The 17,360-nt window shown below is 51.0% G+C and overlaps 1 protein-coding gene across 1 annotated transcript in view; it reads right to left on the bottom strand.

Moving 5' to 3' along the window:
* LOC143174182 (uncharacterized) overlaps positions 1-16,398 on the bottom strand; it is a 61,459-nt gene extending 45,061 nt beyond the window's left edge. The window contains exons 1-2 of the mRNA XM_076371027.1: positions 16,084-16,398; positions 13,095-13,842 (exon numbers count right to left, since the gene is read on the bottom strand). Coding sequence (XP_076227142.1) covers positions 13,095-13,325 — 231 coding nt within the window. The 5' untranslated portion in view covers positions 13,326-13,842; positions 16,084-16,398. The remainder of the gene's footprint in view (positions 1-13,094; positions 13,843-16,083) is intronic.
* Between the last annotated feature and the right edge of the window lie 962 nt (positions 16,399-17,360).

Here is a 17,360-nt window from a genome sequence, read left to right as displayed (position 1 = left end):
GAAGAAGCCTGAAGTGTCTCCCCTTAGCGAGAAAAATGATCCGAATGGTAGATTTTCGAAAATCGAACAGTTCGACAGGTAAACACAGATCAGCCACGGTCACCGAAGTGAAGCAACGCGACACGAAATCGACGTCCAAACCTCCCGCGCGACTCGTGACACCAAGGTAAACAGTGACAAACGGTCTTGCGGCGATAAATTCGTCATTCCCCGGACAGAATCGTATCATTAGCGAATCATAAAGTCCAACAATACCACGGTTGAACCGCGCTGGCCGGCAGGGTCCAACCGATTTTACGATCCGCGTTCAACGAGGCCGGTCGTAATTTATTCCGGGCCGAAGTATATAATTATTTGAAAATCTGCGGCTGGCCCGGGCATAGAATTCAATTCCTGTCATCATGCCGAGGCCCGAAAAAGGGGGGAACCGGCCAAGAATGTCGAGCTAATGAACGCGGTTGAGCCCACGGACATCAACGCTTCGTGAGAAAGCCGTTCGCTTTCGTCAGGTAGAGGAGAAGATACCCCCGGTGAACGTGTACGTGTATTTTTAGCACGGCCAGGTACTAGCCGGCCGGTCTATGAGCCCGGTAAACACACGCCAAAAATCGACAAGAGCGGCGGGTGGATCCGAAAAACGCCCCCTCATCCATCCTGGATCCTATTTCTTTCTCTTTCCGTGGCATCGACAGCCGGGGTATACCCTCGGAAACCTGTAGCGAGGCTGGTATTGGTAAAAACGTTTCGTGATGCTTGGTACCTGTTTCGATTTACCTGGGAAAGGACTCTAACTCCGGCGAACTGGAGGAACAGAGACGGGACGCGCGCGGAGATGAAGGTAAGAGAGGACTCTCGTGGAACGGACACTTTAGAGGATGGCTAGAAAGGGACGGTTCAAGTTAGCCCTCCCGATCCCCTGTCATTTGCCGCGAGCTTCAAGTCGTGGAAGACCTCGAGGCTCGTCCAGTCTGGACGCCTTCTCGCCGCCGCGCATCTACGATTCCTCCACCCACTCATACACGCGTAAATCTCGCCGGTGTGGTACCGCGGGGAAGCAGCACTCGCATACCTGGCCCGGACTCGCCGTTGTACCCTCCCCCGCCACACCCGTCCCGTCACTACTTACCTTTATACCTTTATACCTGGCCACGGACGAGCATCGTGCAACCACGGTAGAGATACACGCGTCATTAAATAATCCCGGACCCCGGCGCTCATCAGGATCTTTACGAGGCGAAATAATATTCGGCCGACCCGTCCTGCGGATAGCCGCGCGATATTTTACGTAAGGATCCGAGCGCTCCTTCTCTTTTCTATGTCGCGAGTGGACCCACTGCCGTTCTCCTTTCCTCTCGGCTCATCCTCGTTCTTTTGCTCTCCACCTCGTCAACGAGTACCATCTTGTTCTTGTTGTTCTTGGCTTTTGTTCTTGCGCCGGCCCGCGTATCGCGCGACTGGATAGCATCAGCTTCTATTTTGATTCGTCTGTGGGATGCTGGGGCTGTTCGAGGTGTTACAGACTTTCACCCTTTCGGGGTGAATCTTGTGACGTTAGAATCGTAGACTATCGTTGAGAATTGTTAAGGGAAATTTGGATTTTTGATAATTTGCTGGGGAACTGATGCATTAAACGCGAAGCTTCGCGAGTTACCTAGTTACCAAGGATCAAATTCCAAGAATCAACACTTGGAAGAGTTCGACCGGGGGTTAAAGGGAATTCGGGAAACGGTGAAAATCATTGTCCCGCTGCGCACAATCGGAGGTAGAGCTCGGGACGCGCCGTTTTACCGCGGCGAGGCGCAACGAGGGGCGCAGGAGATCGTCCGCGATAAAGAATACAGCGACAAATTCTCGTCCGTTGTCGTCGCGACCGCCACGAAGAGCGAAAAAGGGAGAGAAAGAAGCTCGGCGCGTGAATGCGCGAGGAAAAGAAACAGCCGGCTGGACGGATAAAAAGAAGGAGGCAAGGAAGGAGTATGTGAGGCAGCGGGAGGGGCCGTGATCCTGAGGCAAGACCCGGGGCCTTTGTTGTCCTAGGCTGGCGGGCCTCTCGGTCCACTTCTAGACTGTGTTTTGTTACGGCACGCCATAGTTACACTCTTTCTTTCCTCCCTCCACTCGCCGGCCCTTAAACACGTTCGGGACCGGCGACGTCCTTCGTCTCGTCGCCTTTCTAGGACTGCACGCAGACACGACCCGGAGGCTACAATTAGCGACCGACTAACCATAGTTTTCTAGCTGAATTTATGTCCCCTCGCGGAAATATATCAAACGGAAATTTCATTTCCTAAAAGATCGCTATAATTGTCATTAAGAGTTTCTGTTTTTTAAAGAGAATCCGAATACTTGATTGAAATCAGCTATAAACTTGATCAATCCTGGAATATTCAGTAACCAAAGATAAATGAAAGTTCATCCACTGTACAAACGAAAGAAGAACTCCGTTGGATGATCCGATTCTCCCTTCGAAATCGTTTTAACCAGACGCGATCCATCACAGCGGACACCAAGCGAGCCAAGCCGATCGCGCATCAAAACACTCCGCAAAAATGCGAAGGATCCAGGACACCTGATCCATTTCACTGACCCGAGACGCAGCTTGTAACAAGCTGAACCCCGGACGGAGCAGACAGACGGCCGCAGAAAAAGGCGGAGTGAAAATGGCCCGACAGCTACTTATGCCCGGTACACCTGCAGAATTAGTCGCGAGAAGGGGGTGAGGACGGCCGAGAAATAAAACGCGGCCGGGTCGAGACGGTTTAGCCGCGTGCCTCCGAAATTGCGGAATTATAATTCTTCCCGGAACGCTCGTTCCGTCGAGTGTCGCCAGCTCGTACCTGAAGGTAGCGAACGCTGAAAGCGAGGATGATGATTGAAGAAGAAGAAGAGGAGGAGGAAGAAGAAGAAGAAAAAGAAGAGGAAGAAGGAGGAGGAGGAGAGATTTCTCGCTTATCCCCCGTCACTTCCCTTTCCCAGTCCGTGGTCACCCTTCGGCGATGGCGAGAAGGAAAAAGAAGGAAAAAGGGAGGAACTAGGTAGGGCCGGTGCAGCAGTCTCTTCCTTCGCACCTGATCGCTCTCTGCCTCCTGCCGCCTTAATTGGAAAGACCCACGAAGATCGAGCATTGTTTGCGGACAAGAGTCGCGTGAAACACGCGAGCCAGGAATTTCTAGGGTAGTTCCGCGGCCCCTCGATCGTAGTTCGAGCGTAATAGAAGTTAACGCGGCACCGGCCCGGCACGGGCTCCGGTCGGATCGGGCTGAGGGCAGGGCAGGGCAGAGGTACTCGATAACGCCGCCGCGCTCTTGGAATAATTATCGGGGGGCAGGTGGCGCGACACGAGAAATTGGAGTTTCCGGTCTGCCAGGAATGCCATCCGGCTGAACGCGGAATAATACCTGCGGCACCGTGGCAAATGCAATTTCGATGTCGGAGCTGCGGGTAGAACCGCGGATACATCTGCGCATCTAACGCGCGACGATCCCAGTTGCATTTTCTTGCCGTAAAATCGGGAAGAAACGTTTCGCGGAATCGCGGCACTGAAAGTGGAACATACGTCTAGTTCACTCTCTGTGTTCTGGAGATTTAGTGTCTCCTGTTTTTGTTTTGAAAGTCTAGTATTTAGTGTCTTTCTGTTTTTTAGAGATCTAGTTGTATTTTTCTAGTAGAGGTCTGGTAATCTTCTATTTGAAACGTGGAAACGAGGAGAAAATTTTCGATATTTTTGCAAATAGAGCACTTCCTGTTGATGGAACTTCTTTCGAGAGATAAGGTATGGCGGCTCTAGTAAGCCGAGAGTAATGAGAGAATAAAATACTGAGAAAGTTCCCGTCACATTCATTTTCAAGATCTTTATAAGCTATAAATGTATCCGGAGACCGGGAATAACAATTTTATTCCCCTGTCTCTTTGGATTCGTGCTCGCGTCACAGGATGATTCTATCAGCTGGGAATATTTAGTGGTAATATTCAGTCCCCCGCTGCACGCTAACAGTGAATTTTATTTTAAACTGTGTCACTCTGTTTCACACTTGAACGGTTTTCCGGGTTTCCCTCGGGAACGTGGCTGAAATTCTGGATGTTTGATGACCTATATGTCAGCCCGACCCATTGACTGTCTACATGCAGAATCGTGAATCGATCTGTCAACCGGTGTTCGCGTGATTGAGTAACAAACAGAGAAACTCACTGAAAACCTTTCGCTTTGTGCAGAGTGAAAAAAGTTCCGTCGTAAATCGCGAAGCGCGGAGAAAAACTGAGCGGGAATAAAGATTCAAAATATGCTACGAATAACGGTTGGCATAAAAAATGCTGATACATGTAATATTTTAGCGAGTACAGATGAGTTTCTACGAACTACCGGTTTTTCAGGAGAATTCCATTACTACCTTCATGCGATACACAAGAAACGCTTTGAATATTTTACAACGAACACCCTGTATCAACAGAAACACGGATGCGCCATCAATTGCAAGCGTTTCGCCAATCGTTTCCCGGCGCAGTAAAAGTTCCGCGTGATTTATTAAAAGAACTGATACGCGGAATGAAAAAGCGAAGATTGTATTTTCGAGCAACAAGAAAGGTAGCTCGGCAATTCAATAAATATTCGAATCAATTGATTATGTTACGCTGAATGGGATCCCCGGCCCGCTATCAGGCCTCGATCTTCATCCTCATCTCGCCGTTAATTGGACGCGGTATCTAAGCGCGCGCAACTTGACAATTTGAAAGCGTCAGAAGGATTTCTTCCCTGCTCGCGCGCGTTTAAAGATAGAACCCGTACGATAAATTCACCGTCACGATTCACTGAACTTCCGTTTGCTCCCCGCGCCGGTTCATAAATCATCGTATGTGTTCCGGTTGGGATTATTGGTGGATAACTTTGCGCAACATATATTCTTTTCTTGCTTTATACCCGTTTACATTACTTTTCGCGATCTTTTTTCTCTCGTTGCTGGAAGACCGATCTCGGGGCTACGGGCGCCGCAATTAAATCGACGCGTATTTACGCGCGCCCCGATATCGCTGACGAATTATCTGGAAGTTGCCGGCCGCGCGTGGGATTTCAAAAACAATGGCCGCGAATGCCACGATTAATTGGCTTCTCGAGTAGTCCTCTGTCCACGCTTGAATGGCCGTGCATTCGATAGAACGCGGCCGATGCACGTGCGTCGAATAGCGCCGGGGAAGATTTCAATGAGAGATCGGAATCAACGTCTACAATTGCCGTCGATGACGCCTATAGTTCCGCGGAGGTATCCAGTGAAACACGAAAGAAGAAAATGTCAGAAAATCGTCGAACGAAGGGAAAACGGGGAACGGGTACGGATGGTCCAAGCTTTACATTTCGTGTTATGACGATCGAAAAAGAATGCGCGCAACGCCATGTTTGCGGCCGCATCGCTTCGCACCTCCTCTTTAATTCGTCATAACTCTAAAAATAAAGCTCTGACGCCTGCACGCCGATAAAACATTTTAGTCCTATTCCGTACCACGAACTCAGCGTCGGGAATAGTCGAGTTGCAAGGTAATTGACGCATTCTTATAAATAATCCGCGATTCGCTCGGGTAACGTCACAATTACACCGGCCGAATCGGCAACGGTTCACGATCCCGCGCGTGTAAAACCTGTTACGAGGATCGCGACAAACTTCGCGCACACTCCTGGCAAAAAGCGTTAGCGACGAGGATCGACACTGGTACCGTAATAAACCGAGAATCTATCGCGAACCAGTGAAATTCTACTCTGCAACGTTTAAACGACGATTCACAGTCTAACGGCGCACGGTACTTTAAATGAAAATTGTCCTGAATTTTCAGAATTCTAGCCAGTGCCAGCCGCCGAAAGCACCCTGTGCATCTGAAACTCATAAAATCATCAAAAGTCACCGGTAACCGAGCGCCCGGAGCCCGAAAACCGAGCAAAAAGGTATCACGTACGAGACAAAGGAGCATTTAATTACAGCCACGAAGCATTAAGGCACGGGGGATGCATTATACAGATTCCTGGGCCTTAAAAAGAACGACCGGTTCAGCGAGTACAGTCTCGATACAGACCGCGGAGCGGTCCATTAACAATAATTTCGACAGTGAATCGGCCGGACTTTAGAGAGATTGAGAGGGAGATGAGGATAGAGGCCGAGAGATGAGGTAGAGGGAGACGAGGACGGAGGATAGGAGACGAAGGAATCCTTTCGCAGCAAAAAGGAAACACGAGAAAAAAGGAGGAAGGGAAGCCGTGTGCAAACCCGTTTTGGCCGTTAGCAGTATCCGCGGCGGTTCTCCTGGACGATCGGTCCGCGCTCACGGCTAAAAGTCCGAGGAGGCTGCTCTTTTGCTCCTGCCGGCTTGTACACTGACCTATATTCGATGGAACCGGGTCTGGAGACTCGTGCAACCATCGGGGAGACCCACTACCCTGAAGAACTCCGCGGACGCGCCGCGGCTACCTACATATACGGGTCTCCACCCTTCATTGATCGACAGTCGCCACGCTGCCAGTCGATCGACCGTTTTTTTCCCTTTTTCGGGGGGAAATATATTATACCGCGCCCCCTAACCCCGCCCCCGCGTGCCTTGCACACACCGTAAACACCGGGGAGGCTACGCGGCCCGCCGTTGCATCGAACGATGCAGTTAGATCGATGTAGCCCGGCCCGGACCGACACCGTCGGCTATTTACGTGACCCTGGTCCTGAATCTTTCAGCGAGTGACGCAACGTCGAGGGTTTCTTCGCGAGATGATCGATCCGTCGCGGATGAGAGATGCTGTCGGCGATGGGAATGGGTTTTTGGGACCGCCGAGCCTTTCGAGTTTGACGAACGTGATGCGATGATAATGGAGGAAGTGGAGGTTTCAGGGAAAATGATCGAATTATTTGAATTTGAAACGAAATTATTGAGTTTGTTTATTAGAGAAGGGAACGGTGATTTGTATGACTTTGTCGGAAGTTTGGGAATTTGTTTGATCGAGGGAGGACGGGTCGGAGACGAATGAAACGCGAACGATCGATTGTTGGGAGCAGTTTCGGGGAGGTCCCTTTAACGAATCGGTTTAATTCCAGGTTGTTTGATTACGTCCACTTGAATTAAGGAAATCAGGCATCAAGCGACGGATCGATCGAACCCCGCGGAAAGTGAAAATCGCGTCCCATCGGTGCGCGGCTCATGGTGGTCGGGGGTAGATGCACACGCGTAACGACGCCCGGAAAATTGGAACGGCTGGAAATGTAACCGGGTAATCGATTGTTCCGGTGATCCCAGAATCTCGGGGCGGATCGGGCATGCAGCTTTACACGGCTTATACGCGAGAGCAATGAATGCAAATGAAATTTTGCATATTTATGAAACGGGCTTTCGATAACGCTGCCGCGGCCGATCCCGCTTTATTTCTCCACACCTGTTTTCGACTCAATTATCGTTGATTCTACGCCACGTCGCACGATAGAGTGTAATTTCGGGCCTCGCGTCCGCTGCCACGTAATATTAATTGAGCATATCCTCGACCATATTTTTCTAGACGGACAGGTGAACATTAAATCCTCTCCTTTTCCCCCTCCTCTTGCGAAGGACACCGCACGCGGCAAGTTTCGGCGTGGATTTCGAGAATTTTATCGTTTCGGCTTTGCATACGGAGTAAACGCTCCCGCCAATTAGTATACTCTGATCCGTCTTAGAACTGTCGACCGTTCCCTTAATGATCTTACCCCTATCGATCGCTCAACATCAAATATATCGAATGAAACGTAATAAAATCATCAAACAAACTCTAACACCGTCGAACGACTCGATATTCGAACTCGACGGAGATTAGCCGTGAAAGGGGAACAATATTGAAGCACGATTCTAGAAAGCTCGGTTCAATTTTCAAAGCGCTATCAATCAGAACGACGGTCCAAAGTTTTTCTCGGGAACGATGAAGCGCAGCCACGGATAAGAAGCCGCTGCAACGAGGTATAAAATCCATCATTTCTAAGGGTGTTATTCGTTCTAGAAACGAGATCAGCTGACAGTAGCACGAACATTCCATCAGGGATACGGATGAATCTCCGCCGGCGGATGAGTCCAGAGACCGGAGCGTGAACTGTGAAATTGATCAAGTTTCGCGCGACGGTGTTTCAATCCGTGCTGCTGCAGGATCCTCCGATGACCCAGATACACGCCAGGATATCCCGTCATCTCGGGTATCCCTGACGGATATTCGATTAAAGTGAAAGTGTAAATTCGTCGTAAAACTAGAGCAGAAGAGCGGCCGGCCGACAACGCCGATAGACGGCGGCTTTTAAACGGCGCGATCCGGACTTTCGCTAATATTTTCGCCTCGTAAACACCGAATGCCCGCGACGCGGCACGCGTGCCGTTACTAAAAAGAGTTTTACGCGGCAGCATATCTAGCCGGGCGACGCGAGTCCCCCTTATTATGGTCGAAAAAGCTCTCGCGTTCCCTATAACGCGCGGCTTTTCATTACGCGCGCGCCGTTAAGAAGAAAACAGAACGGTCTCGATGGAAAATAAAAACCGTTTCGCTCGGGGACTGGCTTTTCAATGGCCGGGACATAAAGGCTGCCTTATATGGATCGTAGATCTGTCATATGAATCCTTGAACTACGGGTGTTCCGTAAGTGTACGGGGCCAGAAGGAGAAAACCGAATCGAATGTCTCAAATGAAACTGTTACACTCAAGAAATGAAACTCTGAATTACATTCGGATAGTTCGCGTGACGCGGAGAGGCGTTATCGGTGGCGAGCGCGTTAGCGAAAGACAGCGCGCGCTCGATTTATTGGACACGTTATTTATTACAACAAAAGTCTGACATGTAGAACTTGGTAATTTAATTTCGAAGTTCCATTTCTTCCATTTTCATGTCTAATGGAGTGAAACGTTAAAAATCCCCGGCGAAAACGATCGACAAGAGTTTTCCCTATAAATTCGTTCGCCGCGAACGGATAACGTGGGCCGAGCGATACTTAATCGTTTACTTTGCGAAAAGATAGCGATACGAGCGTTGTGGCATTGAAAAACGATCGATAATTAGCCGTGCGCGTCGCACGGGAGCCGGAAAGTCTGGATTAAGCTCGCGCGATTAAAAACAGTCGATAGTTGTATAGTTGTATTTTAACGTGGACCCTCATTTGCATGATCGTACGCGCTACAGACTGTAAAAGCTCGCGACGATAAAGGAAGGGACGCCGCGCTGATAAACACAATCGCGATCGATACCGGGACACGCGTCAAAGACGCGGCGCGACGTTCCATCGAGTCACCGGTCTTAGCCGCGAGAGAAAAAAAAAAAAAAATAAGCTGTCACGCCGTACGGGCGAACCGGTGACGTTTCCAGGCGTGCGAGCGGAATGCAAATTTTTTCGGCGACCGGATACTTCGTAAATGTCAGTTAATCCCCTCCCGATGTTTGCGCTGAAACGAATATCTGCGGGACGAAAAAAGAACTCGTTCGCGGGCGCCGCGACCGGGTAATGAGCGCGTTGTCAACTGATTTCCATACCGAATAGAAAGTAAATGAATAAATCAGCTCGCCGGTGTCCAGCTACGTTTTCTTGCGTCACCGGCCCGCCGGAGACAAGTTTGCAAAACGGTTGCAGCCAGACGTTTTTGCTCTTCCCCAGCTAGGTTCCCAATTCTCGAGGAGCGAGCTCGAATCGTTCGCGCGGCGCTTGTTTCGAAAAACTTGTCGCGATGTAATTGCGCGAAACGGGAAGTTCTCCGTCGCCGTTGGGTAATTGAAAGTTCGAGGGGGATGAGAATCTGTTGGCTGGTAGGACCGAGTCGACGGTCGGATCTCGTATTCTACTCTTCCTTCGGTTATTAGGTATCGAGTATGAATACTTGATGAGATTACTGTACGGATTATCCGATGAGGCGATTGTTAGTTTGGGAATTTTAGCAGGCGCGGATCTAATGAAAACTATAGTGTAATTGAATATAGTTGTTCGAGGCTGTTTTGCTGTTAATATCGCGCCTCGTCGATGCTCGCTAAACAATCTAGTAACAGTTTACAACTTCCTATCCCATCGAATGATCTCCTGTTATAACCCACAGCGAGACGCCTCGGAAAATACGAATAAAATAACTCTTCCCGTTGAACGTAGGATCTTCATCAAGATTTTCCCATTAGGAAAAAGAAGTTAATACCGCGAACCTTTCGGCGATTCGTCAATCGAAAAAACCACTCGCGTTTCATTCAATTTTCGTGCTAATCCCCGTGCAAGCGAGTCAGAATAGGAACAGGCTCGTTATGATTAACATCCCGCCGTTAAGTTCTCCCGGGGAACGACTATAAACTTTATTCCCGTTTCAACAACCGCAGCGAGTGGCGTGCACAGGCTTGCCGCGCAGTTGAAACGAGCCGTTCCTTAAAGCCCCCGCTTCAATTCAATCCCCCGAGCCGCATTGCACCCGAGCAATTAAAAAGTTCCGTACCTGTTGTCCCAAACGGGAACGCCGTCGCTTTAACGACACTCACCGATACCCGTAGCTCCCCCGGGGTTGAAACGTTATTAATACCCACACGGGATCGACCTTGAGGGAACGATATCTCGCGGCCCAGTTTCTCGCCCCTCCTGTTACGGCGCGTCGTTCGTTTTTCATCGAGGACGCGCTAAAGAAGAGGGAAAAAAAAGGGACGAGCGGAGGAAAGAAGGCAGAAGCGAAGGAACGAAGACGGGGGAAGGAAAAAATTAAGAAGACGCGCGCGGTTCTCCAAAGAGGCTCGATTCCACTTTCCGCCCCATCATCCGCCGTGTCTGTCTCATTAGCACTTCTGACCCGGCGCGAGGGTGTGCGGGCCGCGTCGCGTCGCGTCGGTGAGAAAAGGGAGCCGTGGTGGCTGAATGCAGCTGCAAATGAGAGGCACCCGCCGACGAGGCTGCAAACCAGCCCGGCTACCTAGGAACCTAGGCGCCCCCGTATGAAAGATGCAGCACCGCTAAATGAAGAGCCGCGGTCACTGGATACCTGGGCTGTATCAGAACGGCTCTAGCAACTAGGCCGTGGAGAACGGCCGCTTTGATCAGGCCAGCCACCATCTTTCATTTTCCTCCGTTCAGCTCTCGCTCGGTCGTTCCGTCGCATTCAATTCTTTCAACCACCCTGGCTGGAATAGATTAGGCCGCAGCCGCGCGGTGCACGCGTACCCGCGACACGCCGCGCCGCGTCGCCGCCCCTCGCCCTTCGAAACTTAGGTGACTTCGTGGGAAACGCGGGGGTGGAAGTGTTTCAAGTGACCCAGAAAGTTCCAGCGGTTTTGGTGGCTTCGAAATGGCGGCTTGTTTCAACGTCTCCGTGATATTTTCTAGCTGTTAACCTCAAGTTTGTCGTCGCGGCAGCCGGCTGAAGCCCTTGGAAAACTGGGTCGAAATAAACCCACCGTCGGGGGCTGGGGAGAATTTTTTTTGAGTTCCATTTAGGCCTCGTTCGGAGGATCTAGATTCGTCGGGACGCAGCATTGCGAAGCCGGGACTCTCGTAGAAAGCTTGAACGGATGTAGTGTTGAAATATGTTTCATTGGTCGGCGACAAAATATCGATGTGAACGCGTTAACTGCAGCGAATGATTTTCCCCGGTCTCGAACCAGTATCGAAATGGTCCCGTTCGAGTAACGGCAACAATTTTCCTCGCGATAATAAATTAACGTTCGCGGCCGGGGATTAAGTTATCGCTCGGCCGATGTATAGTGGTCGGTCTTGTTATAAATTACAGCAGTATCTGTATCGCGAGCGATACACGGGGAATTCCGCGGCGAGATCGAAGATCGAGGGAAGTGCGATTGCTAGAAAGTCTCTCGCGATCGCGCGCGGCGGTATTGCGCAATGCCGTTCCGACGAAATATTAAAAGGGAGATATTTCAGACGTCGAACGATCCCTCCCCTCGCTTCGACTCCTGCCGCCCTGCTCGCGGAGCTTTACGTAAAGTATCCTGTACGCGCGAATATTGCTTCCTGAAATATTCATGCTGCGACTAACATCGCGCTTGTATCCCCGGCCAATGGCTACGACGGCGCATACGTAGAAACGCTCCGTCGGAAGATTTAATAAACGCGAATTTCCAGCAGTTCCGATCCACGTCCCGTCGTCCTCGTCGATGTTCGACTGGGAGAGATAACGCCGCGGACGGCAACTTCAAGCTCGCGAACTTGTAATTGCCTTCAACTGGCAACTAACTTTTGAAAATTCCCGAAGACCCCGATATTGGCCGGCGGAGATAACGCCGCGACTGCCTGGCTCGCGGCCGTGATGGATGAGACCGCGCCGCTGAATTAATTGATCTCGGGCCGAACCCTTCTACCTGTGTCATTGGTGGCGTCGCCTGACGGACGGACGCGGTGTAAGTAGTTTTCAGTGTTTTCGGTGATTTCCGGCATCCACTTACTGTTCTGACTTACTGTTGGGACGGCCAAGAAGCTCGGGAGTACCTGTTTGCCTTCGGGATAGAGCATTATCTGGGAACTTCTTGGCTAGCCCAATATCACGAAGTTCATGTTTACAGATACACATAGCTCTACTGGTACACAGAAAATCCTCTAGCATTTACTTGGCGTTTTCTATACCGATTCTATTGGGAGATAATACTCTGTTTCTCGATCAGGCTCAAATTAAAGGGGATGATTTGAGAAACTGTACTATTCACAGCGAGTCCTTATCCGAGCACGTGCTGCTAATATTAGATCGCAGCCTCGAGTTCCTATAATCTGAGCCCGATAGCAATCCCATTCCCCTTGTCACATCGAACCCAACGTCTCTATCGACTGCTCAACCGTTCCGTTACAGTGGCTATATCTTCCGATACACTATAATTCCGCAAGACCCAACATCAAGCTCGATCCGAGTTACCAATTAGCAGAAAATCCTGATACATGCCTATAGCCGGCTCTAGAACAGAAGCGCTCAGCTCCAAGAATCTATAGTCCTCTCCACTAAAACAGGGTTAAAGGGTATCAACAGAGTATCAGCTCGCAAGCTGGACAACCCCTACGCTAACAGCACACCGAGCAACGCGCGGACGATCATCCCCGTCGGACGATCGTAAATTACCTGGAGCAACAAGCATGCGACAGAGGGCGTCTGACCGTAGACTCACCGGATTGTTGGTGAGTGCCGAGGTGGACGCAACGGTGGTATGCTGATCGTAATCCAGATACTCATTCCGGTGGTGTCTGCTGGAACCGTGTCTCTCCCTGTCGTCCCTGACGTCCCTGACGTCCTGGAGGTTCCTGATATCCTGGAGGTTCCTGATGTCATGCAGGTCCCGAAGGTCGCGGAGGTCGCACTGGCTCACGTGGTCCCATTCACCGTGAAGCTGCCTCGACATCGCCGTCTGCTCCTCCTCCTCCGAGACGAGCAGCTGCTGCTCGACTCCGCCGCCGCTTCCTCCACCACCGCCTCCGCCACCTCCAGCACCACCTCCGCGTCGGGGGGGATAACGCCGGAGGTCACACCATCGTACCTCCTCCTCCGCCCCTCCGGCGACCTCGCCGCGGGGCAACCGAGCCGTGCCTGGGGCCCTCACGACCGATCTGCCACGAACCTCCTGACCCCGCGGCCCCCCGGGGGGCTCCACCACATCACACCCGAACGCTACGCTTCGCGGACCCCTCACGACCCACCCCTTCTTCGCTCGCTGCCCTCTCGATTAATCAGCGCGACGCGCTCAGACGCGACACCCGCGCCCACCTCGGAGGCTCGCTTCTTCGGAGAAAGTATGGTTCCTCGGTTCTCGGAGTTTATCTTAGCGGTTCCTGTTCGGGCTGGAACGCAGCGGCGACTCCACGGCGGTGGACGGTGACCGGTGCCCGGCGGCCGATAAGGAACGAGCTGTCCTCGAGTCTCTGTAAACAAAGGGAAGGGGTTAGATCGATTCGGGTCCGGTTGTTTTGATGCTTCGTGGATCGAGGAATGCGTGAGTGCAGGGTATTTTTGGGATGCTCGAGTGAGATGCGAGGGAGTGTTCGGATGGGAATGCGATCGGATTGGAGGGTGGAGTGTTAATTTAATGAACGCGTCGTGAATTGTTTGGGATACAGCTTTGGTTCAAAGAGAGGTTATTTCCAACATTGTCGGCTGTGTAAAGATCGAATTGAATTTAATTAGTTTCTGTAATTTCAAGAGGGACTTGTCTTGGTGTGCACAGGTGTTGAGGTTGAAATAATCGCACTTGCTTTTGTCACTGAGACGCGTACGAATTTAATTTCATTGATTTTTATCCCGACGCTTCGAGTAATAGAAGTCAAGCTGCGCGGAAGCACGTTTAGATAACGTTTCAAACGACAGACGAGTGGCGACCGAACACGGACGATAGCGCAGTTTAAATTCGATATGGGTAAACAATTGGAGCACCTTGTCGCCGGATAACACCATAGATGTGTTCCCACTCACACGAGGAAAGTTCCGTGTAGAATGAATGCGAGCGGCGCAGGGTAGCAAGCCTATAGTTTCCGCAGACTTTAGTATACGATACAACACTGCCGCAGCCACGTAAGATGTAAATTCAATTTCTGCACCGTTACCGTGCACCGAGGCGGATAATTCAATTTAATTTTAGTGAGCCAAGCAATTTTGACACAGCGACACGTGCTCGCTTACTGTCGCTGTCTCTGTACTTCGTTCGGTGTTTCCTCGGCGTCCCGCCGTGTTTACATTCCTTTTCGCCTCACGTTAGGTAATTGTATTTGCATGCCGCGCTGTGATACGGAATTATTTAAATACTCGGTCCACCGAGTGAAAAGTATTCGCAGATACTATATTTATAATTTCAAATGTACTCCGAACAAACTTATATTTCCCATTTGACAGCGAAAAACATCCCCTCGTTTACGTCAGGTTTAAGTCGTTGCCGAATTTTTGTCAAGAATGCGACAATGTGAAATTGTTTGCACGTTTGAAATTTCGATAAAATAAAACCAGCACTCCACCGATAGGAAGGTGCATTTACATGAACCGAGAGATTATGCAACCAGCTGTCCGATAGAATTTTCCAGTTCCTCTTCAATATTTATATCCAGGCAATCGAGCAGCTCTAAAATAGCACCCATCGCTCTCAAGTTATATTTAACGGCAGTTCATAATAATAAATGAACGTAAGATTGTTACGGCGCGTATAAACGGGCAGCGGGAATAAACTGTTTACATAGGTGCACCGACGTCACCGCCTTCCGTAAACAATTTACTTCCGCGTAACGATCGAAAAACCGACTGGTGGACGAATCCGCGGAACACTTTGGGATTACGTGCGGGAGGATCGTTCGAACGAGCAGAAAGTGCACCCCCGATCCGGCGGATCGATGATCGTTAATTAACGCTACCGCCGGAAGACGTCATCCGTTGATAGTGATATACGGGAAGTTCTCTCTGCCAAGGTCAGACCCGACCATTCGAAAGTTATGGCAGCTCTGCACCGTTACCTTGAGCAGCCTAGCGCGGAAAGCGACGCGGGATCCGCTCGACCTCGTCCGGCACCGGAAGCATCGCGTAGATCCGCGGCCACGGGATCGAGTGCGTTAACTGGCGTGAAATCGAAACGATAAACCGCTGCGTAAGGTCCTGGCTGCGGTTCGGATCTCTCTCCCGAAGGGGTGAGGGTGGCAACGAAGCTCGCCCAAGGTGGGGTGAGTTGAGGTTAGGTCACGCCGCAGACCGCGAATGTAGGGTTGTGGGTCGCGCCCGGTCGAGCTCAGCTGCGCTGCGACCTAAAGGGGTTGCGGCTGGTCTGTAGTCGGACACGAGACACCAACACCCATGGCTCCTCTTTTTTACAGGGAACGAACCGATCCTCGCCTAGAACTCTCTAGCCTAATCAGCACAGTTAGCCCGTACGGAAAACCGAGTTACGTAGCAGTAGAATGTACCGTTCGTCGTCAGACCGAGTCTCGCTCGTTCGCATCTCTCGAGTATCGTAATGGTAGCATTCCGTTGTTTCCGACGATATTTCGGTTCTGTAAATTGGCAACTACTGGGAGAGGACTCTTCTATCCGTGGGTATTGATCACGATCCACTAGGGACATCCGTGGATCGGGGATATTGGGTTCGGCGGAGAGGTACTCGGAGGACACGACCATCCCAGAAAACTTACTCCGAACTCCCTTCGCGGCCTGGTGTCCTCGTACCACGACCTTTCCAGTCTAGTGACGAACAAACACCACACGGATCACTTTCGCGCGCGGCTCACGATCACGGGGATGTTGTACGGGGCTGGCGATCCGGCCAGTGGCGAACGGTCTGCTCGCGACGGTTTTACTGATTTTCCGCGTGGACGATCCCGCGGCCAGAAAGTGTCGACGACGTCGAAACGACGGTGACGGTTGGGGCCGTGCTCGCGTCGACGGCTGCTGCTACCGCGGCTCGCGCTACCTCGGCCGGTCTCGGCCGGCCTCGTCCTTTATCGGTCACGCTCGGCTCTTGTATCGTGACGTCGCGCGGGGACGCGAGAACCCCGGCGGTGTTCGGTATCGATCGCATGCGCCAGCGCACGCGAGCACCGCTGCGGCGCGTCAACACGCGCCTTTCGCCACTGGCGTGAGGGTTGCCCGACACGTGGCTGCGTTTCCGCCTTAACGATTGTTTTTCTCCTCAATCGACGCTACGTCCAGACGACAGCGTCGCCTCGTCGGGTCCCTAGCTGACTGGACCGTCTCTCTTAACCGATCTCGCTACTGGCAGCAATCTTGGATCGATCGATCCTCTGGGTTGCTTGGACCTAGGTGTCGAGGATGACCTTGCAGCGGTATCTATTGGGGTAGTGTCTCACGATGATTCGGACGTAGATGTTCTCAGGATGACAAGGAACACCGACGTTCTTTAGGGGATTCGTCCTTTCTTTGGACTACTGCATTCTTCAGATTGTAGGGTATTAAGAGGTGTCCTCGGGATAGACGAGATCGTATAGGGTTCAGTATTTTTGATATGGCTCGCGAAGTACAGACACCTCGAAGAATTCGAGGCCGAGAATAAATTCTATGCCCTCGTGATTATCAGCATAATTTCAGTTTCAATGTAGCGGTGGGATTTAGCTGGTATGCCAGGCGGACGGCTGCGATCGAGATAAATTGCATCACAAACGAATCGATTTGTTTATCACTTAACGGGGCGTTATCACGGAATTCATTACACGTAGTTTCGAAACGATGATACGTGTACATCGTTAAGCTGTTTACCGCGAAGCAGTCATTAAGACCAGTGCTTTTCATTTAATTACGCGATATCAGCTTAAGCTGAATACCGTAGTCTGAGCTGCCGGATACTAGTCTAATTACCCGACGTTGTAATTAGGTAAACGGACCGTGGACTTTGCACGTGCCCGTAAACAATCGACTCGAAATTTCAGGCGAGCCTGGAAATATTCGAAGCCCG

This window comes from Nomia melanderi, chromosome 1 (assembly GCF_051020985.1).
Source record: "Nomia melanderi isolate GNS246 chromosome 1, iyNomMela1, whole genome shotgun sequence".
NCBI lineage: Eukaryota > Metazoa > Arthropoda > Insecta > Hymenoptera > Halictidae > Nomia > Nomia melanderi.
Note: the sequence above shows the minus strand (reverse complement) of the source record. Positions and strands in the feature narration are given on the sequence as shown.